Source organism: Rhinolophus ferrumequinum, chromosome 10 (genome assembly GCF_004115265.2).
Source record: "Rhinolophus ferrumequinum isolate MPI-CBG mRhiFer1 chromosome 10, mRhiFer1_v1.p, whole genome shotgun sequence".
In the NCBI taxonomy this organism is placed as follows: domain Eukaryota; kingdom Metazoa; phylum Chordata; class Mammalia; order Chiroptera; family Rhinolophidae; genus Rhinolophus; species Rhinolophus ferrumequinum.
The window spans coordinates 9,159,841-9,182,137 of NC_046293.1; the positions used below are offsets into that span (position 1 = coordinate 9,159,841).

Sequence of the window (22,297 nt, forward strand, 5' to 3'; positions counted from 1 at the left end):
AGGTCGGGTGGGGCCTGGTGTTTCTAACAAGCTCCCTGGTGGTAGTGCTTGTATGCAAACCCCACGTGGAGCCTGCTAGAGGAAGGAGATTCTCAGCTCCACCCTCAGAAGCCCACAAGCCACCCTCTAGGAAGGGTGGAGTGCTAGGGTGGGGGGCAGGGGATTAAGAAACCCCAACTTCCATAACGCGCCCTGCCCCAGCCTTGCAGGACACCAGAGCTGCTGCAACATTTTATTAAGTTAAGAAGGCTGATGGACCAGGAGAGAAATGCCTTCATGGGGCGGCCCCAGCGCCTCCACGCCCAGGACCCCCTCAGCGGAGGAGGTGGGGCCATGGGGATAGCGGCTGGCTCCCTCTGTCCATCTGTCCCTCAGTCCAGAGTCCCAGGGTATGGGTCCCCCCAGGGCAGGAAGTAGTTAGTGGGGGGTAGGATAGGAGGAGGGTAGCTGGCTCCTTGCCTCTCCCACCAGAGTCAACGCCGCCATGGTTGCTTCTAGACCCGGGGACAGGGCCATGAGTCCAGAAGCCCAAGCAGGAGGCTGGAGACAGAGGGGGAGCCAGTATTGGAGGCACATGGCCACCAGGAATTGCTTTTTAAAAAGTACAAAGGGTTTTGGGGAAAAAAAAAAGAAAAAAGTCTATATAAAAATCTCTTCACATATAAAATCCTGAAGAAGGTGCAAGGTAAGACCCAGTGCGAGGGGCGCGCTCAGATACGCAGTGTGTGTGTGTGTGTGTGTGTGTGTGTGTGCACCTGTGCGTGTGTAGTGTGTGCGTCTGTGCGTGTGTGGTGGTGACTGCACGTGTGGCCCACAGAGGGTGAGAAGAAAGCTTGGCTTCTGACTTCCATCCAGCAGGGAAGGAGGGCAACTGGTCCCCTTGGGCTCAGGGGTCTGCAGCGGGGTTGGACCATAAGGACCTGGAAGACAAGAGAAGGGCAGCTGAGGGCGAGGGAAGCCCCAGCCCTGGCCCTGAGCCCCAGCGTGGCTTTGGCCGGGCATGGGGAGCCCGTAGGTCCTTCCAACACCTCTCGGCCCCAAAGGCTGGACCAGATCTCCTCTACATCTCCTCCTCCGGGCTCCTCCCCAAAGAGTCTGGCCCACAGAGTGGCCACTAGGAAGTCCACAGGACTTGTCAGAAAGAGGAAGCTGTCCTTGATGAGTGGTGTCAGAGTGCGAAGCTCGGTGGAGGGAATGCCAGGATTAGTGATGAGTGCCTGCCGCAGAGTCTGAAGTGGGGCGGGCACACAGGATTTGCCACCCAAGCCTAGGCAGATCAGCCAGGGGCCCTGTCAGCCCTGAGCAGAGGTGTGGACTCATCAGGCTGCGGCTGTGGCACAGTGTTAAGAGGCGCCGCTGTCACATGGGGGCACATGGCAATAATCAGATCCCCAGTGACTTCCCCACTCTGCAGAAACACGCTCAAGCTTATACAGCAGCCCCTGGCTGAGTCTGCCTGATCCCCACAACAGCCCCATGTTGCTGGTTTCACTGTTCTCATTTACAGAGAAAGAAACAGAGGCCAGGAAAAGGAAGTGCCCTGGGCCTGGTGGCACAGCGTGTCGGGTGTGGGTGAGCCTTGAGCTCACACCTTCAGGCCGGGTGCCCCGTCTGGCCTCACTCCTGTCTGCCTGGTGGTGCCGGCCCGGTGGCACCCACCTCTACTCGGCCACACTGTTGCGCATCGCCTCCTTCTCCTGCAGGGCAGCCATGGCAAGACGCAGGTGCTCCTTCAGCTGCTCGATCTCCCGCTCTGACCGCGTCTTGATGTGGTTCAGCTCCACATACACGTCCTGGTACTTTCCTGAAGCGAAGCGCTTGTCCTAGGGGGCAGGGAGGGTTTATGGGGGCACGAAGCCCTCCCTACCTGGCCCTGCCCACCTGGCACATGCCCACCATGCGCCCTGCTGGCACAAAGCAGCCAGACCCCTCCACAGCTCTCATGGCCTCGTCCCTCCTGGTGGCCCTCCTAGGCGGTCCCCAGCCCTAGGCAAACCCTTCCCAGCAACAACCAGGGACACAGGTTTCAGCTGCCTTTGCATCCTGCTCGAGATGAGAGCTGAGGCTCAGGGAGGTGAAGCTTTTGTCCAAGATCACGTGGCAGCAAGTGGCTGCGATGAGACCCACGTCAGCCTGGTCCAGTGCCTGGGCCTTTTCCATGAGTGGCTCACACATGCTCCCAGAGTCACAAACACACAGAGGGTGCCAGACACAGGGACATGGCACCAGGCAAGCCAGACTTACAGATCCCGGCCTTCCCAACTGCTAGCAACGCGGCTTACTCCACACTGGAACGCACGTTCCACGTGTGACGCACGTGCCACGTGTGAAGGGATTTGGGCCCCTTTTGTTCACAGCTGTCTCCCAGGTGCCTGGCATGTAGCAGATGCTCAATGAATATATGCTGAATAAATAAAAGCAAGTGTGGCCTTGAGCAAGTCACGTACCCTTTCTTAGCCTCAATTCTGTCTGTAAATGGGGATGATGACACCTCCGCGGGAGAGGCACGAGGAGTACCTGGCACAGAGCAGGTGCTCACAGGATGGGGCATCCAGATGGAACCAGAGGTTCCCCACCCACACATACCTCGCTTCACCTGGCTGGGACCTACCTTCTGCATCATCTGGAGCTCGTCCCGGAGGCACTGCACCTCCTTCTTCAGGTACTGAAGTTCGTTCTCCTTCACTCGCAGCAGCACCTAGGGTCATGGGTGCCAGGCTGATCCAGGACCAGAAGCCAGAGCTATCCAGCCCACTGCACCTGCAGACTGGCTTCTCCCTGCCTCAGGCCCCTAGAATGCAGCGCCCAACGTGCAGCTCCCAGGGACAGACTCCTCCAGGAAGCCCTCTCTGATTTCTCCTTGCTCTTTCACCCATGTCCAAATCATAGCACCAGGCTCTCAATTTGAAGGCAAAGAAGACAAAAGGAGGCCATAATGTGGCCCTACTCTGAACCAGAGAGGCTGGGACTCCCTTTGGACTACCTCATTAAAAACTCCCCAAACACTGAAGGCCAAGCGTTGCTATCTTGACTTGACCAAGGAGACAGGTTCAGCCAGACTGGGGAGGCTTAAAAGCTTAGACTCTGAGGCCAGAATGCCAGGTACAAATCCCACCTCCCATAGCCAACTAGCTGTGCATCCTTGGGCAAGGTACTTGACCTCTCTGTGTCTCAGTTTCCTCATCTGTAAAATCAGGATAGTAACAGCATGTACCTCCTAGGACTGTAAGGAGGATTCAGTAGGTTAAAATGCAAAGGGCTTCCAGAAGTTCCAGGCATGGAGTAGAGCCACATATAAATGTTTACATAATAAAATATTTTCTCACTCCACCGTCTCCCAGTAAGAAGGGTGCTAGCTCCAGTTTACAGATAAGCGCTGGGGCTCAGAAAGGTGAGGCGACTTGTCCTGGTTGTACAGCAGGCCGGTGGAGGACTGGGATGGAGGCGCTGGACTCTGGCTGTAGTAGCGCTGGGCACACGGCAGGTGCCCTTCCTGGCTGTGCTGGCATCTCCTCACTGGGGCCCAGGCCCTCAGAGTCATACTGCAGGGCAGACCCAGCCTATCGGGTTCTCGCCCCATGCTCAGGCCACTAGGACTGGCTGGGCTGCCTGGCACGTCACTCACCTCCAGCTCACAGGAGCTCCGTTCGCTGCGCCCACAGCTGTTGCCCGTTCCTTGCGAGGCGATGAAGCCACGCAGCCGGTCAATCTCGTCGGACAAGCGGGCATGCAACTCCTGGGGGCGGTTTGGGATGGTCAGTGCAGGGCTGCTGGGACCACCCATGCCCACCACCCCAGGGGCTAGCCCCACCTGGTTGTGGCGCAGTAGTTCCTGGCCCTCCTGCTGGCAGCGCCGCAGCGTGTGCTCGCGCTCCTCGGCCTGCCGCGTCAGGGCCCCGATCTCCAGGCACTTCTGTGAGTACTGCTCCGATAGCACCTGCAGCTCTCGCTTCAGCGCCTCCACATCTGACCTACCCAGGGCAGAGGGTGGCATGAGCTCGCTTGCTCTCCGCCAAACTCGGAGTCAGGTCATGGCAGACTCAGCAGCTCAGGACTCCTGCGTTCCCACCCTACTTGTGCCTTTAGCCCGCTGTAAAGCTGTGAACCTGTAACAGCCTCTCTGGGCTGCAGGTGCCTCCTACATTAGGGGTGGGTTGGAAGAGCCTATCTCTAAAGCTTCCATAGCCCCAACGTTCCAGAACTGTGCTCTGTGGCAGGGAGGGACCCTGAATGGCTGAGGGTAATACTGCCGTTCAGCTCTAGGGGACACTAATGAGGGGAAGAGAGTGGAGGCTGAGACCAGCTAGACAAAAAGGGGCTTGAAAAACTGTATATGTGGATGGCATGGAGGTCTGGCTGCGGCCCCGCTGGAGTCTCAGGTAGGGGCAAACTGAAGTGTCCTTTTCCAAGGGGCCTCAGCACAGGTCCTTGACTCATAACCACCAGGGTGGGCAGCTTGGCCCCTGGCTCAGAGGGAGGCCCAGCCCCCAGAGCCCAGGACCCAGGTGCCATCTTACTGGTGCTGCTTCCGGACGCCATCTGGGCCCTGCTGGAAACTCCGTGTCTTGCTCAGCTCCCGGCTCAGCTCCTCCTGGTAGGCCTTCTTCATGGCTTCAATGGCTGGAAGCAGGGCAGGAAAGCGGAGGGAGGTTGCAGAGGGGACAGCTTACCAAACTCCGCCTCCTCCAAGCATCCACGTGTACCGTGGAGGCAGGAGCAGGGAGTGGTATGCAAAGAGCAGCGGGCCAGGCTGTGTCACGAACTGAGTGGCTTTGGGTGAGTTGCTCGACCTCTCTGAGCCTGTCTAGCAAGGGAAGACAACAATCTGTCTGATGGTCCTTGCTGGGGAGACACCAGAGTGTTGGACCACTGGTCCCTCTATTTAGTGATGGCTGGGTGAGACCCCACCCAACGCACCGTTCCTGCAGAGCCTGGCGGGTCCTTTCAACGGTCCATCTGCCTCGCTCAGCCGAGTAGCCAAGAGTGCAGGCTTAGCAATCACTACAAATCTAGGTGACTTTGCTCAGGGGACTTAAACCCTCTGTGCCTCAGGTCTTTTATCTGGACAGCAGGGATAACAGCACCTTCTCTCCTGAGTTACTGGAAGATGTGTGGAGAGCATTTAGAACAATGCATAGCACACACACGAGCTCCCGTTGGTTTATTTTTCAGACTGTGAGCTCCCAAGGACCGAGTCTCTTTTCACACTCACATGGGGTTGTTGTGAGGATTAAACAAGTCTTCATCCATCATCTTATCTATAATTCCAAAATGCAAAAGCTCTGAACACTGGAAGTTTTTCATAACTCTTTTGGTGACAACCCTGACCTGAATGGACACACGGCTATTTGAGGTCATTATCCCATTTAAATATGACCTTGACAAATTTCACTGCAAACACCTTAGTGCTAGATTTCAGGGTAAAGTCCAGACCCTGCTGTGGTGGGTGGAAATCTAATACAGGTACTGGCTTAGCTCCCAAAAATGCAAAACGCACTGGCCCCAGGGTCTCGGATGAGGGGCATGGACTTGAGTGTGTGACGCACTTGGCAGGTGGTAAGCTCTGGATCATGCGACTCTTTCATCATTTCCATTATTCCCCACCCCCCTGGAGGTACCCAGGATGTGCCAGGCACACACAGCAGGTGTGCAGTGGGCAGAGAGACGGAGGGAGTTGCCCAGCCTCTCGGTCAGGCAGTTGGACATTCCTGTTTCTGGCTTGGGAGAGAAGAAGGTGGGATTCAGACCATGGCTTTAGAGTGAGAGTGCTGTGGGCTTCAACTCCAGCTTCTGCCACCTCCAAACTGTGCCATCTGGGACAAGTCACTCACCTCTCTGAACTCGTTTCCTCATCTGTGAAATGGGTCACTTCCTCAGGCGCTGCAAGGACTAGGGTGCTCACAGGGGTACTGGAGCTTGGCAAACGCTCACGCCATTCCCCACTCTCCCCAGGGTCTGGCCGGTGTCCAGGGAGGTGGCCCTCTATGAGAACAGGGTCTGAGGCGGACCCGTCTCTTCCCCAGCACACGGCACGGGCCTAGGCATGGAGTGGGAGCTCGTAGTGTGCGTGTGGCCTGGGGGGGGCCCCCCCAGGGAATGCGGGCCCCGAGGGAGAGCAGTCACAACCCACAGGGTGTATGGCTTATTGTTGACTCAGTTTCCCCTTTTCAAGTAGGGTCAGAGGCCAGTTCTGGGGGCTTCCAATCCCTCCTGATCCCTTACTCCAGTTTGGCACTGAGACTCCCACCTCTTATTTAAAGGCCTCCGCAGTTCATTGAGGAGGAGCCTCAGCCTGGAAGCGCGTAGGCCCAGCCCCAAGGCCCAGCCCCTCCTGCCCAAGGTCCTCACCTGAGGCCGTGGCTGCTGTCTCCTCGGCCAGGAGCCACTCCTTCTCCTGTTGCAGCCTCTGCAGCTCCCGCTCGTGGTGCCGCTGCAGCTCCTCCATTACCTGCTGGTGCGAAGACTCCATCTCTGCCAGGCTGCGCTCGCACGCCTCCTGTGGGCGGGAGGCCAGGGTGTCACGGGGCTGCCCCCATTGCCTGGGACAGTGGCCCTTCTCCAGCCTGAGGTGAGAAGCCTCAGGGGCAGGCCAACCTTGATCCAGGCCTCACCACCTCTCCCTGGAGCCCGGCACCACCAGCCTGCACCTGCGCCCATCCTGCCCTCCACACCCCCACCCACAAACCACCCTGTCACTCTTCTACTCCAAATCCTGCTGAGGGCCCCCATCCTGCAGGGTCAAGTCCCGGTTCCTGTCTGACCATTGTAGCCTCATGCCTGGCCCCCCATAGTTATAAAAAACAATTCACCACATGCTCACATCGCTGAGCTTTGGCTCATGCTATTCCTGGAACATTCTTTTGCACCGTTCTCTTCCTGGGTAATTCACTTGGCCTGCAGCCCAGTTTAAATGTCCTCCTAGCTTTGTCTCTCTCCTGTCTCCAAAGGCTCTGCTTCTGCCAGGCCATAAGTACCCCAAAGACAGGGAAGATCTGATCCAGCTTAGAGTCCCGGGGTCCGGGCCGGGCCTGACATGTGGCAGGTGCTGAGAAAGTGAGCTAAGATTGGTAACTTAGCACAGAACAGGGCCGATGGATCAGACAGGCCAGTATTTAAAAGACTGATAATACCCACTGCTGGGAGAGTTGCTGTGATGGGATGCGTGGCGGGCAGTTTGGTGGCATCAATGCATTTTTAATGACCCCATCCCTTGACTTAGCAGGTCCACTCCTAGAAACGATCTCACAGAAAGTCACATGAGTACAAAGGCTCTTAGACAAGGGTATTCCCTATGGCAAGGTTGGTAACAGGAAAACTGGAAACAATCTAAATGCCTAACAGGGAACCTTTAAATAAATGATGGGATCAATCCTTACAAAGGACCCAGACAGCTGTTAAAAGACAGAGCCACCCACGTGGACTGTTGGGGAAAGCTGTCCGGAAAGTTAGGTGATGAAAGCTGGTTTCTGACAATATGCATGGGGTGATCCCACGCACAGAAACAAAACGCATGGAGACAGATGTCCAGGTGTAAAAACATAGGAAAGGAGGGAAGGTAGGGAAGGACACTGTCGGGAGGCGGAGCTCTGGCACCTAAAGATGTCAGCGTCCTACTCCCCAGAACCTGTGAATGTTACCTTACACGGCAGAAGGGAACTGAGCTTGCTAATCTGATGACCTTAAAACAGGGAGACGATCCTAGATTATGTGGGAGCCCAATGTAGGCACGGGGTCCTTAGATGTGTTAGAGGAGGCAGGAGAGCAGAGAGGGAGAAGTGACTGTGGAAGGAGGTCAGAGTGACGTGAACGCAGGACTTGACCCCTTTGCAGACTTTGAAGATGAAGGAAGGGGCCCTGAGCCACAGAACGTGCACAGCCACCAGGCGCTGGAAAAGGTGCAGGACCGCAGCCTACCCGGAGCCTACAGAAGGGGACGCAGTCCTGCAGGGCCTGGATTTTAGCCTGGCAAGACCCATGCTAGACTTCTACCCTCCAAAACTGTGAGACGATAAACAGAAACTACACAGATGTGCTCAGATGCTAACCTAGGTGACCCCTGGCGGGAAGCAGGCAGGGAAAGGAGACTTCATGTGTTTATGTCTAACCTTTTGTTTGAATTATCTTTGAAAATGTAAACCTATTTGTTATATAATTTAAAAATATTTAAGATCATTAAAAGGGAAGGAGAAGAGCCAGGGAAGGAACCGAGGCACAGAGGCACAAAGTCCCATGCCACAGGGCACCTCACAGTGGAGCGGACGACCCTCACCCCTCCAGCAGCCACACCTGGGGGCTGTGAGCGCCAGTTTGGGGGCTAGAGCCAGGCCTCCTGGATCCTGGTGTTCTAAGTGGTGAGCAGGGGCCTACCTGGGTCTCTGAGCCTGTCCTGTGTATCCCCCCAATTAGGACAATAGAACAATAGAACATGGCTTTGGGGTCCCCCAGACTGGGCCCTAATCCTGGCTATACAATGGAGTAAACTTGAACAAGCCCCTTCCTCTCTCTGAGCCTCAGTCTCCTCATCTGTAAAACAGGCTCCATAAAACCAACTCACAGGGGTCCCTAAGGTAAGCCAGCACCCACCTGCAGAGATCAAAGAAATATGGGACGTGGGGACCTGTTCTTAAAGGGCCAGATCAGGTAGGCAGAGCCGGGGAGGCTGATGCCAGGAGGTGGGACCAGCCCATAAGGAGGGGCTCCTAGAAGGTCAGGTGCTGCTTTCTAATCTACCTTCCTGAGGGCTTGAAGTGTCAAGTGCTACCTCTGACATGGATCAAAATGGATACAGAAATGTCCGTGGCCCTCACTGCAATAGGCTGGAAGGGTCCCCTTTGCTAGAGAGGCACTACAGACGCAGTAGGTGGAGCCCCAGTCCCCCCAGCTACTGTCTTATGGTGGCAAACCCCACCAGCTGAAAGAGAAGCACCCACTCGGCCTGCGATCCCACGCTGGGGGATGCCTCCCCAGCCGTCACCTCTCCAGGGTCCACTGAATCTCCAGCTGCCTCCTCCAGTGCCTGAAGGGGGCACAGATGGCTCAGCTCCTCTTCTCTGGCACCCTCCGCATCTTGGGCCACTCCTCCACTCCCGTATTCTGAGCTCTGTTTCCCCTTTATTCCCTTCTCAGCTCCCACCCCAATTCCGCCTGCTCCCCCTGCTCATCTCTACCTAGCAGGACAAATGCTGACAGCCCCCGGCATGCTCAAGGGGGTGCCTGGGGACCAGGAAGCCTGGATTGCAGGCACAGGTCTGCCTCCATCCAGCTCGAAGTTTTCACCTCCTCTCTGGGCCTGTTTCCCCATCTGTAAGCTGAGAAGTCAGAGAAGTGCTTTTCAAACTTCATTTTAGTGACAGAAACTTTTCCAAAGGAAATCTAATGCAGGTTTTAATAGTAAAATGGACGATGACGGAGCTGCTCTGATTACAGGTGGATGTGAATGGACCAAGCCCGAAAGGCAGCCTCTGGGCATCTGAGGGCTCCACAGAGCACAGCTGGAAGCCCCCTGGGTGGAGGTCTCTGAGGTGGTCTCAGCTGCCTCAAGCCCTGGTGTTGGAGCCCCCCCTGCCTGGAGATGCCCCCCTGCCCCTTCCTCGGGCCTCAAGGGAGCCTTTCACAACACTGGCCCCTGCCCTGTCCCCCGTCCCCATGTCAGGTGAGCCCCCCGAGCTAGCCCTCCACATCAGGCCAACCCCCCTAGGCCCTGGTCTCCCTTCAGCTGAATGTTCCATCAACTACTCAGCCTCAGATGGGCCCCCTGACCTTGACAGCAGCCCCAGCCTTAGGGTCCCTGGGGGCTCCCCTCTGCCTTCTTTGAACCCAGTCACCTAGTCCTGAGCTCTCCTCCCTCCCCATGCTCCTACATCCCTTTCTCCTTCAATTATCATCCTAGCTCCTGACACTGGCCTTGTCCCCTCCCAAGCCCCCCTTCACTCCAACATCACCTTCCCGATGTCACTGGTAGACCCCAAACCGCCTCAGGTGTTCAGGACGAGATCCCAAATCCTTGGCTTGGCAGTGGAGGTCTCCAGGACAGGCCCCCGTCGGCCTTCCACCTCCCGGCCCAGCCCGTGCCCCCAGCCCAGCCCAGCCCAGTGCTCGGCTCTGTGCCTGCCCTCAGGAAGCCCTCCCGAGAGCGCTGCACGGCAATCTGCCCCCTGGGAAATTCTAGAAGGCCCCCCTACTCAGAGTTTGGGATCCCAGCATCCTTTTCTGCTTCAGGTAATGGTGTGTTGACTAGAGGCAGCTGACTGTCAAAACGTTTAGGAATTCTGTGACGTAGTTGTTAGGCACAGCCGTTGTGAAAAATTATATAAACTTATAATTAATTACATTAAAAACAAAGCTGATACTCAAAATTCATCACTTCTCAATTAGTTCACTGCATTTTATTATCATCTATGCTGTCCAGGTTATTTATGTCTTCTGTATTTGCCTGGTGGAAACGCTCTATAATGGTGTGTACATGTCTTCCCAACTCCGTGCTCAGGTCCTTCGGCCACGTGGGAGTATTTCCACCACGGACATTGGCAAACATTACAAATTAGGACTTGATTTATTGTTTTGTTGATTGTTTAGACTTAAGCCAGTGATGAGAAAATGCTAATAATGCAGATTAAAATGAAAAGTGTGCTGTATCTATGATATTCACATTGTAAATAGAACAAAAACCTGAGGAAATACTCTTCAGAAAATATTCTCAATAGAAGACTATTATCCAGTTCAGCAAAGAAATTGCTCATAACATTAACCAAGTAAAGTTTCGACATGTCTTCTCGTCTTACTCATTAACATAAACAAAAATGTCAACCAACATTCACATTAGAACGACACTCGTTTGTCAGTTAGCTGTGGATACAAGCATTCGGAAAAACCAGTGGAAGTAGTCTGAGAAATTTCAATTTGCTATATAGAATTCACAATAAAAAGTATTATGTAGTTTTTATTTGTAAGTTGTGTACTAAACATTCTTTGTATCAGTAAAATTTATAACTACATATGTAACATATTATTTATCTTATATATGTGTGTATATATTTATATTTATAGCATATGTAAGTGTGTAAGTGTGTATACACACGTATATTTTCTGGAGAGCTAGCTGTTTCAGTGGTGACAATCAAAAGTGTCTCTAGACATGGCCCAATGTCCCCAGGGAACAAACTCAGACCCAGTGAGAAATGCTGTCCCACACAGACCATGCGTCCTACACAGACCAGGCTCCCAGATCCCACAGGCCACCTTGTAAAGACCTCGGCCTGGCAGGCACAGGCAAGATTTCCTGTTTACGGAGCACCCCCCGGGGGGCCTGCCCATTGGGGGCTCCCACTCCCCACTTCCCCAGGGTGGTGTGGGGAAAGGGATCCAAATGCAAAGTGTCACCTTAGGGCAGTCAGCCAGACCCGAACTCAAATTCCCTCTGACATCTACGGGTCGGTTGACCTTGGGCAAGTTACATAACCTCGGAGTTCAGTGGTCTTGTCTGTAAAATGGGCACAGTGCTCATGTCCACCCACTCAGGACATTCAATGAGATGATGCATGTCAAAGGCCTCACATGGTTCTGGTTCACCCAAAGGGTTCCCAAAATATTAGCTGTTTTCTGAAAACATGGCAACCAGAAAGCTGTCCCCATCCCCCACAACACAGCTCCTCAGCCTCACCTGCGAGATGTAGCCTGGGGGGATATGACCATCGTCCTGGGACTGGGGTGTACCCTGAGGAGCTTCCCCTTGGACACGCCACGCCTCCAGCTGGGAACGAAGAGACTGGACCTGTAAAGGGAGGAGGCGAGGTCAGTAGGGGCCTGAAAGAGGGGAGGAAGGTGGCGGGAAGCATGAGGAGCTTTGGGTTTGAGAAGGGGAAGCACCCTGGTGGGGATGTACAGGAAAGGGCCTCGTTCCAGCTGTTTCCTGGATGGCAGGGTCAATGACCCAGAAGAGCTTTGGCCCAGAGCAAACTAGAGAGGGCTGGGAACAGGACACTGCGGTGACATATATTTACACTATGTAGGTGGCAGGGGAAAGGCCTTTGAGCCTCCCATCAGTAAAACTGTGATGAGGTCTACCCTGTGGGACCACGAGACAGCTGAGGATCACAGAGGGGCCAGGACTAGACGCTCAGTAAATGGTCTCGCCCTTCCCTTGCCTCTTCCCTTCTCTGCGGTTGCTGAGGATAGAACTAAGAAGAAAACAAGGTTTGGGAAAGCAGATTCCAGTTCAGCAGTCTGAGGTGTCAGACAGTGGATCAGGGGTGAGCTCCCCTATGGCTGTGCAAGAAAAATGCTACAGCAGGACTGCAGGGATAGGAGGGTGTTGGTGGGTGAGGGGGTTCCCAGAAGCCGGCTGTGATGCCTACCTCCTTCTCCAGGGCCTCATGGTTGTCACTTGGGGGCCCCGGGCGCTCCCCGCGGCTTTGATTGAGCAGGGCGGTGAGAGGCACCCGTTTGTTCTCCCGCAGGGGCAGCTTCTCCAGCTCCTGCCACTTCTTCTCAATCTCCTCGCTGAGCCGACTCTGCTGGTCCTCCGTCAGGGGGGCGCCCAGAGCCCGGCGCGGCCCCTCACCAGCTGGTGCCTCCGTGGCCCTGCTGTCCACGGCCTCGAACCATTTGCGTCGCTCCTCAGAGCGCTGGGCCAGGTCCCGCTCCAGCTCCTCCTGCTTGGCCGGACGGTCAAGAGTGCGAGCCGGGGTGCGGGCCCGCTGTGGGGACCCTTGAGTCAGCGGGGAGAGCTCCACGTAGTCCAGGGACAGCCGCTGTCCGTCTGCCTTCCGAGGGCCGCCCCGGCCGATGACCTCGGAGCCCATTCGCTGCTCCCCCGCCTTCAGGGAGCCCTTCGGGGTGCCGTAGCTGTGCAGAGTGTTCTCCTTATTGCAGTCTGAGAGCCTGGGGTACCAGCAGAGCCACATCAGGCAGGATCTTGCCCACTCAGTCCCAAAATAAGCACCTCTGGAGTGCCACCCGTGTGCCAGGGCCTGGGAACGAAACCCAGGGGAGGAAACCGCCCAACCCAGAGGTGAGAACTAGAACCTCATCATTAACACACTCTGGGAACCATCTCAACTCTACCACTTATCAGCGGAGGGACCAGGATAGCTGGCTTCCCTCTGAGCCTCAATCACTCATCCGTAATACGGGAAAACGGTATTTCTCACAGGATGGATATAAGGACGAGGTGGGCGAATATATGTAAAGCGACCAGGAAGCCCATGACAAAGGATGATGATCAAAGCATTATTATAAAAAGTATGGTTTGAGACAAGGTCCTGAGTTCAAGAGGCTCACAGTGGAATAGGGGAGATGTCCATGGTCGCTGCCGAGGAGGTGAACCCTGATTTCTGGGTACACAGGGCGCAAATTGTGGGGACAGAACAACTGTGGCAGTGCTTCTCTTCTTCCATAAAAATAGCTGGATGTATGGTGGCCCAGCCCAAAACTATACTTCCCAGCATCCCCTGCAGCTATGTGTGGCCATGTGTCTCCATTCTGCCCAGTGGGAGTAAGAAGTGGCACCCTTTAAAGGACTGGGTGTGACCTGGCCTGGTTACTCTCTGGGACTCCAGGAGAATCTAAACAATTCCTTGAACCAGAGGCAAATCTATAAGTCGAGGGCCTCAGAGCTCCCCACCAGGTCTGGACTACATACCTCTGGACCATTCTGGAGAGAGAAACAGACCTCTCCCTGTTTAAGCACTGTGTTTGGAGCTTCTTTGTTACAGCAGCCGAGCCTATATACTAAGTAATAGTCCGGCTGCATTGTGCTCCAGTTCACAAAGGGACGCTGTACATCGTCACGACACTCCACCCGACAGATGCCGACAAGAAAGGGACTGGCCTCAGGCCGAACAGCCAGGCTGTGGCCAGACGGAGATTCACGTGCTCAGTGCCCCACAAGACTGTTTCCATTCCTGCTGCCCTGCAGCCACAAGTCCCAGCCCCCCATGGGCATCTGGGGTTTATACTGTGGGGGAGGGGGGCTTTACCACCAGGTAACTCAGCCCTCCTGCCACTCCACCCACAGTGACCTCAGGAGGAGTAAGCTCCCTACGCAGACTGCCGAGCCATCCCCTCTCCCTAACACGGGATGAGACATCGCTCCCACAGCACAGATAATCAGCCACCTAGGAGGGACCTTTGACTCACCGGCACCTTCTCCAAAGAGCTGAGGCCTCTCCCCACCCCTTCAGGATGTGGGGCATATAGAGGGATGGCAGTCAAACCCCAAAGCTCTTAATACATTTCTAGAGGACTGCCAAGCATGCTCACTACCCTCTCCCCATTTTGTTGACAGAGAAACTGAGGCCCAGAAGGTAAAGCCACAGGGCTCCCAGGTGAGTGCCGGAACCCCACTCAGGAATGCAGGGTAAGTGCCTCCCCAAGGCCCCAGTTCAGCCCAGCACGTACTTGGTGACGTCTGGGGCTGAGGTGGGACGCACGGTCTTCCTCAGAGCCTCGATCCAGTTCCTCCGGATGCCCGAAGTCATTGCCGACAAGGTATACACAGCATCCTTGGTCTGCAAGTCCACCCCAGAGGGAGGTCGCCACGTGGCCAGGCCCATGGCTCCCTCCCCACTACGGACCCCAGGGAGGGCAACCCTTCCCTCCTAAGAGGGGATCTAAGGTCTTGAGCCTGGAGGGGAGCAGAGGGTGCAAAATCTCCTCCCCACTAGCCTTGGGAGAGCCTCGCTGGCTCTAAGATCTCCCCAACATTCCAACTGCCCTGCCAATGATACCTGGGATCTCCCCAGATATGCTAAGTGTTGGCAGCAGAGATTCTGACTGGCTCTGAGGACAGGGTCTCTGGATGAACGAGTGACAAGAGCCAATCTCTGATGGAGAGCTGCGCTCCACACCAACACCACCTCCGGGGAGCCCTCCAGCCATGCCGCCCCCCAGCCGCATGCAGCCTCACGTGGATCTGAAAGCCGTAGTTGCGCTGCACTGCATACTCGGTGACGTCTGTGCAGGAGCGCAGGTCAATCTCACCATCCAGCTCATCTGCCTGCAGCAGGAAAGTCACGATGGTCCATGCACTCTGGTGAGCCTGCCCAAGTCCCCCAATCCCCTCCAGGGTCCCCTGCACCTGATGGGGGGATAGAGCCCTCCCATCTTGCTGTCTCACCTCCTCAGCAGTGGAGTCCCTGTAATATTTGAGGCTTGAATCGGTCAGCACAAACCAGTGTTTCTTCCACTGTGAAGGAGAGACGGTGGTGAGCGGTGGGGAGCGGGGCTGCAAGGAGGACAAATGAAAGAGTATACGTGCGCTACTCTGCGGGGACCCTGGGCGCTGCCAGGTCAACCATTCTGCTCGCAGTAGGAGCCTCCTTCCTCTGCCCTGCGGAAGGGCAGGGGTGGGGGACGACAGGGGACAGCGCAGTCAGAAAATCCTCATTTGAAGCCTGGCCCTGTCTGAGCCCCAGGGGCAGGCAGCATCTGTGATGTGGGCGAAGGTGTCGTGACCGGTGTCAGGCCAGCCGCCCAGCAAGCCAGGGCCCAGAACTTCCCAAGTTATTTTCCACACGCCCCTCTGGGTCTCCTCAGTAGCCAAGGACAGGTCTCCTGGAGAGCGAGGCTGGAGGGTGGCCCAGGGGCGGCGTCTGAGCACTAGTCGTGTTCTGTTTCTCGATCTGGGTGCTGGTTACATATGTGTTCAGCCTGTGAGATGCATTATCTGTACATTTATGATTTGGGCACCTTTCCATAGTGCCTCTCTCTGCTCCAGCCAGCGTTAGGCTGGCAGGACGCATAGGAAAAGGGTGGAGGTATCAGAATAGCCTGATATTAAATGTGACAAGCTTAGCCCTCCTCTGGCTTCCGGCCATTCACTGGAATGCCAGTCCGAGTGCACCCATCGCCAGGGTCAGGGCCTGGCACCCAGTCCCCGCCATCTTCTGGCCTCCCACGCACCACCAAGCCCTTTCGACACTGTTTGTTATTTCAAGCATTTAGTTTTTATCCTCAAGAAGATGGTTAAGTTTTCAAGGATGTACCAGGATGACACTTTCTACTTCTTTCCACACTGCCTCCACCAAGAAATAGGGTTTTAGCATCCAAATGACCCAGGTGACAACTCTTCTACCCTTGTTAGCTGTGTCTTTAGTTAAGCTCCTCGACCTCTCTGAGCTTCAGTCTTCTAAGCCTTATCGAGAGGTTAGAAGTTCCTAATCCTCCCTGGTATGTCTCGCATGGCACTTGGTGTATGCTCAGCCACTAATTGTTGGGACTGTTCCAAGAGGGCGGCCCTCTGAGCACCACCCTGCCCTTACTGAGTGACCTGAGGTGCCACTCAGGACCTCAACTGTCCCTCTGTAAAGCAGAGCGGGGGTTCTACATCAAATGATTCCTTTGGCCCCTCCAGGCCTAGTCTATGACTGTATGACATGGGAACAAGATGGAGCTTTTGTGGGCCTCAGGTGACCCAGGTTCTAGGCCTGGGTCTGCCCAGGTGCTGCTAGGTCCTGAAGAGAAGGAAGTCCTGCGGGCCTGTCTTCTGTCTGTGCACCAAGGGACCGGGCTGGCTGAACTCCCAGGGCCCTTTCAGCTTGGACATTCCAACACCCCGTGAAAAAGAATGAGTAACGGCCAGTTCTGGGTGGGGCCCATAACCTCTGCCCTCCACAGACCCTGGGTGGGAGGGCAGCAGGGGTCACTGGCAACGTGCCAGGCCTTGTGTGAGCCTGGAGTGCAGCCACCAGAGGAATGGCGAGCAGGCAGCGGGTACGGAAGGCTGTGGGCTGGAGGGAAAAAAGCATGTGGGTCGGAAACACAATGCGATTCCCTTTGGCTCCAAGCCCTCCCGGCATGCGGGCTGCATGCAGACCAGAGCCGCGAGCGCATGCAGGGCAGGGGCGGGGAGCCGTCCGCTCCCAGGCTGGACGGGCAGGAAGCCAGCTCCTGCTCCAGCCTAGCAGCCGAAAGGGTAGAACCTGTAAAAGGCCACTGTCCCTTCTGGTTCTAAGGACAGACACACTAAAGGGTTATTACCGGGGCCCTAGCAGGCACCGGGGGCTACGTGGGAACCTTCAAAGACTCGAGCTCTGTGACTGTTATCCTCCCTAGAAAGAATCATCATTATCCATTACGCCCCTGAGGTCAGAGGAAGCTGTGACTCGACCAATGGGGCCCCAGGTTGGTGAGACTTCAAGATGTCTCTAAGTCTCACCTCCAGGGTTAGAGGCTGCTGCATGACCAAGTTGTTGGGACTCTGTGAGTGTCTCAGGCCAGATAATCTCTGTGAGCTCTTCTACCCCAGAACCTTGGACACCCAGCAGGGTTGTCAAGAGGTGGGAGGGCCAAGGGGCTCTTGGTGAGAGAAAGGGATGGGGTGCAGAGCCTGAGGGGCTAGAAGGCCCCCCTCCCTGGTGACTCCAACACTGCAAATTGCTCCAGGAGGCCTCTGCCCTCCCACCCACAGCCCAAGGCGCTCTCTCTGACTGGACAAGAAACACTCCGACCTCAGGATTCCTATTCTGGCCTCCACCCTGGACCCCTCCACACTGAGGCCAGGGTCTCTGGGAGGCCGCACAGGCCAGGAAAGCAGCTCAGCCTCTTGGGCTGCCCTCAAGGACGCTCCAGGGCCCCGCAGCAAGCCAGACCCCTCCCCTCCGCTTCCGCCCTCCTACCTCTCCGGGCACGTCCAGGATTGACATCCATCCCTTCTTGAAGTTGAGCAGATCGGGCTATGGGGAGATGAGGAGGCACGTGAGTCAGGCCTAGCGGAGAACCCACTGGGGCTGGGGAGGAGGGGTGCTGTGCCACCCTGGCCTGAGTCCTGTAAGACTGAAGGCCTGGGAAGCCAGGAGAGAGGGCTGAGGGCCCAGGTAATGCCCCAAGTCCAGGCAGGCTCCCCAGCCCCTGAGGCGGCCTGGACCCCTTTCCCCAACATCCAGCAATCTCTGAGAGCCAAGAGGATGGGCCCGGCAAGTGGCGCATCCATCAGAGCTGTCCAAGCTCTCCTGCCACCAGCCTACTTTGTCACCCGAGAGTGGGAGAGAGGAGGCCCAAGAGAACACTGCCTGTAAAGAGACCCTTAGAGAGCTCAGAGAACAGGCCGGACCAGCAGAGCGAGCGAACCATCCAGGTCCTCTTACTGACAAGGCCCAGGTCGCTCACCAGAAAACGCCTTACTGCTCCCTCCCACCCCCAACCCACTGTCCCTCCTGTGGTCCAACCAGCCCTGCCTTCTTCTGTCTCCTGGAGACCCTGGAAGATGGCACCAGGCATAGGTCCGAGATCCTCTGGTCCCCACTAGACCTCTGGAAAGGCGAGTCTTGGCAAACCCTACCTGCCAGGTGCTGCCCAAAGGGGCACGGCCCCGGGGTCTGGGGACTCCCAGCTGCAGCATGTTCCACAGGGGTCTACGGGCTAGGTACCCCCACCTAGGCCTAGATGAAGAAGTTGCTCATCCCGGCATTTCCTCTGGCCGGGTCCATCCGGGGAGCGCCAGCTACCGGCCCCGCCCCGCCCGCTGGGAAGACCGCTCTCCCGTCTAAGTTCCAGACCCTCTGCAGTCTCAGCTCCTGCCCACTAGCAGGAAGGAGCGCAGGGCGGGCCAGGTTGGTGGGCAGGGAGGAGGTGTCCACCTGTTGCCATGGCTCTGAGCCCACCTATCAGCACCCACATCGCAGCCTCATCAGGCCAAGGTGTCTGGTTGCGTGAGGGAGCGGGTGGCATGGCTCAGTGGGGTGGGCAGCGACGACGGCAGCTGGAAACCTGGAAACCAGAGCCACCTGACCTGGCCACCTCCCCTGACCCGCCTTTCTCCCAGGGAGCCCCACTCTCCTCTTCCTTAGGTGGAGGAAGTGGTCTGAGGTGAGCTTGGGCCAGCAGCCTGGACATCCAGAGCCATCCCCAGCCATGGCCGTGGGACCAGGACCCCTGGATTGCAGCAGGCCAGCAGCGCTACCCTGCATTACAGCCCTTCCCTGCATACTTGTCTGAGGGAAGGGACACAGGCTCTGCTCAGACCTGAGAAGCCCTGGGGCAATGTTCACCCTCTCTGCCTTCCATTCTTCTCCGCCCTGCTCCCCAGGTGTGCAGGGGGCTGCCCAGGCTAAGACTGAAGACTGGGAGACCACCAAGTGACCTGGTCCACCTGCATTCAGACTGGGACCTCCGTGGCCCCAGGGCCAGGCATGCTGTGGCCAGAGCCTTGGGAAAACCTGCTAAATAAATATCCACCTTCCTCTACCCCTGCTCTAAATTTCTGGGCTTTGGAGGCTGCCCCATCCTCATCCCCCGGCCCTGAGGAGCTAGGCTTTCTGGCAAGATTCACAGAGAACACCTCAGAAGGAGGGGCAGATGACCCAGCCAATAGGACTGGGCCAGGGCCAGAAGATCAGCCATTGGCTTCCACAGGCTGAGAAAGGGCTTTCGGCGGGAAGGGCAGGCTGGGACCCCAAGGGCTGCCTAGGAAGTGGAGTCACAGTGACCTTCCTAAGTCACATCCTCTCCCTGAGCCCAGCTGTGTAATGTGGTAAAGATGGGGGGGAGTCCTGCCCTCCCCCAAGTTTTAGGAGGACTGAATGTGTCACTCATGGAAAAGCCTAGAGACCCTCTGGAAACTGGTACAAACATATCACACACCATCAGGCACCTTGGGAAGAGGAGGCTGCCAATGGGAGTTTTTAAACTGCCGGCAGGAGAGGTCCTACAGTCACCTGGGACCCCCCCACCCCCGCCCCAAGGGTCCAAAGGTCTGATAACCTAAATCCCAGACACTGCACCTCCACACAGGGCTTCTCAGGCCCCAAACACCTTCCCTACATCTGTAGGAAGCCCCCTGTCTCCTTTCTCCCTTCACAAGCACCGATGGGCTCTCATAGCCCGTCCTCTCTTTGGCTACAGGGTCTGCACTGCCTCCGGTCCACCTGGACTTTTGACTCGTCATCCTCTAAGCACACTCTGGCAGGGGACCCAGGCACTGTTCTAGAACAGGAAGTCAGCTGTGAACGAGAGATGTGGCCCCTGTCCTGGTGAGAGTCAGGAGAGAGACAGACAATAAACAAGTGAACAGGTATATAATTTGATGCCAGGCAGTGGCTGGGGAAGGAGGCACTGGGGCAAGGCTGTCCTGGGCTCCCGCGACAGGAGGTGGAGCGGATCCTGACTGGGCCCAGCTTCCCAAAGCCTCTAAGCATTTGCCCACTGCCACTTGATCCATACAGATCCCTGAGGTCAGGGAGATGGGGCCGGGACAGAGGGAAAGGGTGTGAGGAATGTATGAGGAAGGACACCGGCCTGGAGCAGGCTCAGGTGTCTGCAGATGGCGAGGCTGAAACCAGCAAAGACTGTCAGTGGTGATCCTCAGCCTCCTCTCTGTCCAAAAGCCTTCATGGCTTCCCAGTACCCCGACCAAACCCCAAGCTGCTTTTCCTGGCCTTTGGCTGGCTGCTTTTCTCCCAAGCCCCTTTTCTATGTTTTTGCCATTCCCCAAACGTGACCACCAGCCTTTATTCACACTGTTCCCTCCCCCCGTCCATCTCCATCTGACAAAGTCCCACAATCACAGGAAGGCTTCTCCCACCAGCAGGGACATGCTGTCCCTCCTCCTAGCACCCCACACGCTACTTTCAGCAGCCTTCCCCTGGCTGAGCATGTGCTTCCTCAGAGGCAACTGTGTACATTTCTTATCTCGCCCCAGAGAGAAAACTGGGACAGCCCTGGATACCAATTCGGGCTCAGCCAGAGCCCAGCTGTGTCACCTGGTATTCGTTACTTCACCTCTCTACACCTCAGTGTCCTCATCTGTTAGATGGGGGTTTGTCATCAACCTCAGAAGACCAACTCTGATAAAAGTGAAAGCACCTAGTTCAGGGCCTAGCAGGCACCCAGTGGCCATTGTGACCACCCTCCCCCTGGCTTGGGGGGCAGGCAGGACACTGGCTCAGCTCCTCCTCCCCACAATCCTCCCTGCTCTCTGACTGGGCAGGGGAGGCTGCTGAGGACAGGAAGGGCCAGCAGGGTGGTGGCAGGATGTGCGGAGGCTGAGGAAGTCCACGCAGTGGCCAGGTCATCATACTCACAGGGGCAGGGGCCCTTCTTGCCAACCAACACCACCCCCCCCACCAGAGCCCAGCCCACTCTACTCAGTTGAAGAAAGGGGCCAGACCCATGCACTTACACACCCTGCTCAACTCCCCTCTCCCCACCAACTGTCGCAGCCTCCCTAAGGCGCTAATCAGAAACCAAAAGCAACCTTGCCCTTCCCTTCCAGAATATCACAGGGCCTCACTGACCTGGAAAGGGGCTACTCCTTCCCTTACACTCAGGGTAACTTGGGGCAACTCACCAAAGTCTCTCCCCAAGCCTCAGTTTATCTGACTGTGAAATGGGGATAATTGTGAACTCAGCGGTGAGGCTCAATATAATTAAGGCACAGGTATTGATGGAGCTAGGGTAGGGCTCACCCCCAAAAGACACAACCCTGTTCATCTTGTATCCGACCCCCCACTCGCGGCATTGTCCCACCCAAGGCCACTGCACCGCTGCGAAGGGGCAAGCCTGGGAGAACATGGTATCCCGCCGCTTCCGAAATCCCGGGATAGGCTCCCAGACAGAGTGAGACGCGGCGGCCTCTTCTCACCCACCTAACCTCCAGCCAGCGCCCACGCAGGTGGGCAGTCTTCCCAGGCCCGGGTAAGCGCGACCCATCTGAGCCAGAGGGTATCTCTCTCCAACCCCGGGCAAGACCCCAGACCCAGTCCAGGCCCATCTCCGCTCCTCCCACGATCCGGAGCCCGGGGAGACCCTACAGATCTCGCAGCTTGGGGTAATCAGATCAGGTCTTCACCAAGGAGGCTGGAGAGGAGGTAGTAAAGGGCCACCCTGAATCCGTCCGTGACTGGTCCCGCAAAGATGAGGAGGGGCTGCCCGGGACGGGGCGATCCCATGTCCTCAGGGTCGCCCGGGCTCCTGGCCCGGAAAGGTGAGGAGGAGGCTGGGGGAAGGTGAGGTAGGAAGGCCGGCCCTGCCGCTGGGGTCGCCCAGTCTTCCGGCCGAGACCTCTCGGCTCCGGGAAGTGAGGAGGGAGCTGCCCAGGAGGGGAGCGGCTGGGCTCGGGCCGTCGCTCTCACCCCCACCTGGGGCGCGGAGGGGCTCCCCAGGGCGGGAGGGTGTCACTCACCGTCATGGCGGCGACCCGGGGCGGCGAGAGCAGAAGGTAGAAAGGTGGAAAGGGCTCTCGGGTCGGGCTCAGGGGCGCGGGAATCCCGCCACCGCCGCCCCTCTCGGCTGCCGGCCGCCACTCCTCCGGCCCTTCCCTTCCCCGGCGCTGCCCCGGCCCCTTCCATCCGCCCATAAAACT

The 22,297-nt window shown here is 56.8% G+C and overlaps 1 protein-coding gene across 2 annotated transcripts; it reads right to left on the minus strand.

The window, feature by feature from the left end:
- Positions 1-200: 200 nt before the first annotated feature.
- TRIOBP (TRIO and F-actin binding protein) lies at positions 201-22,291 on the minus strand. Of its 2 annotated transcripts, none has more exons than XM_033116214.1 (14): positions 22,118-22,291; positions 17,616-17,672; positions 15,116-15,223; positions 14,906-14,995; positions 14,398-14,507; positions 12,354-12,879; positions 11,660-11,770; positions 6,349-6,496; positions 4,518-4,620; positions 3,812-3,971; positions 3,626-3,736; positions 2,612-2,698; positions 1,660-1,823; positions 201-920 (listed from the first exon to the last, which is right to left on the minus strand). In XM_033116214.1, the coding sequence occupies exons 1-13, from the start codon at positions 22,289-22,291 to the stop codon at positions 1,662-1,664; spliced, it is 1,947 nt and encodes a 648-aa protein (XP_032972105.1). In that variant the 3' UTR covers positions 201-920; positions 1,660-1,661. The 2 variants fall into 2 exon arrangements, with proteins under 2 accessions (XP_032972105.1, XP_032972106.1); XM_033116215.1 differs by having other exon boundaries at positions 202-920; positions 15,116-15,184.
- Between the last annotated feature and the right edge of the window lie 6 nt (positions 22,292-22,297).

Excerpts from the sequence above, each read along its gene's own strand:
- TRIOBP (XM_033116214.1), bottom strand. The coding sequence starts at position 22,291 with ATGGGCGGATGGAAGGGGCCGGGGCAGCGCCGGGGAAGGGAAGGGCCG. Across the intron at positions 15,224-17,615 it reads TCCTGGACGTGCCCGGAGAG|CCCCGCTCCCCACCGCTCAC; the intron begins GTAGGAGGGCGG and ends TCCTCCTTGCAG. Across the intron at positions 1,824-2,611 it reads AGCTCCAGATGATGCAGAAG|GACAAGCGCTTCGCTTCAGG; the intron begins GTAGGTCCCAGC and ends CCTGCCCCCTAG.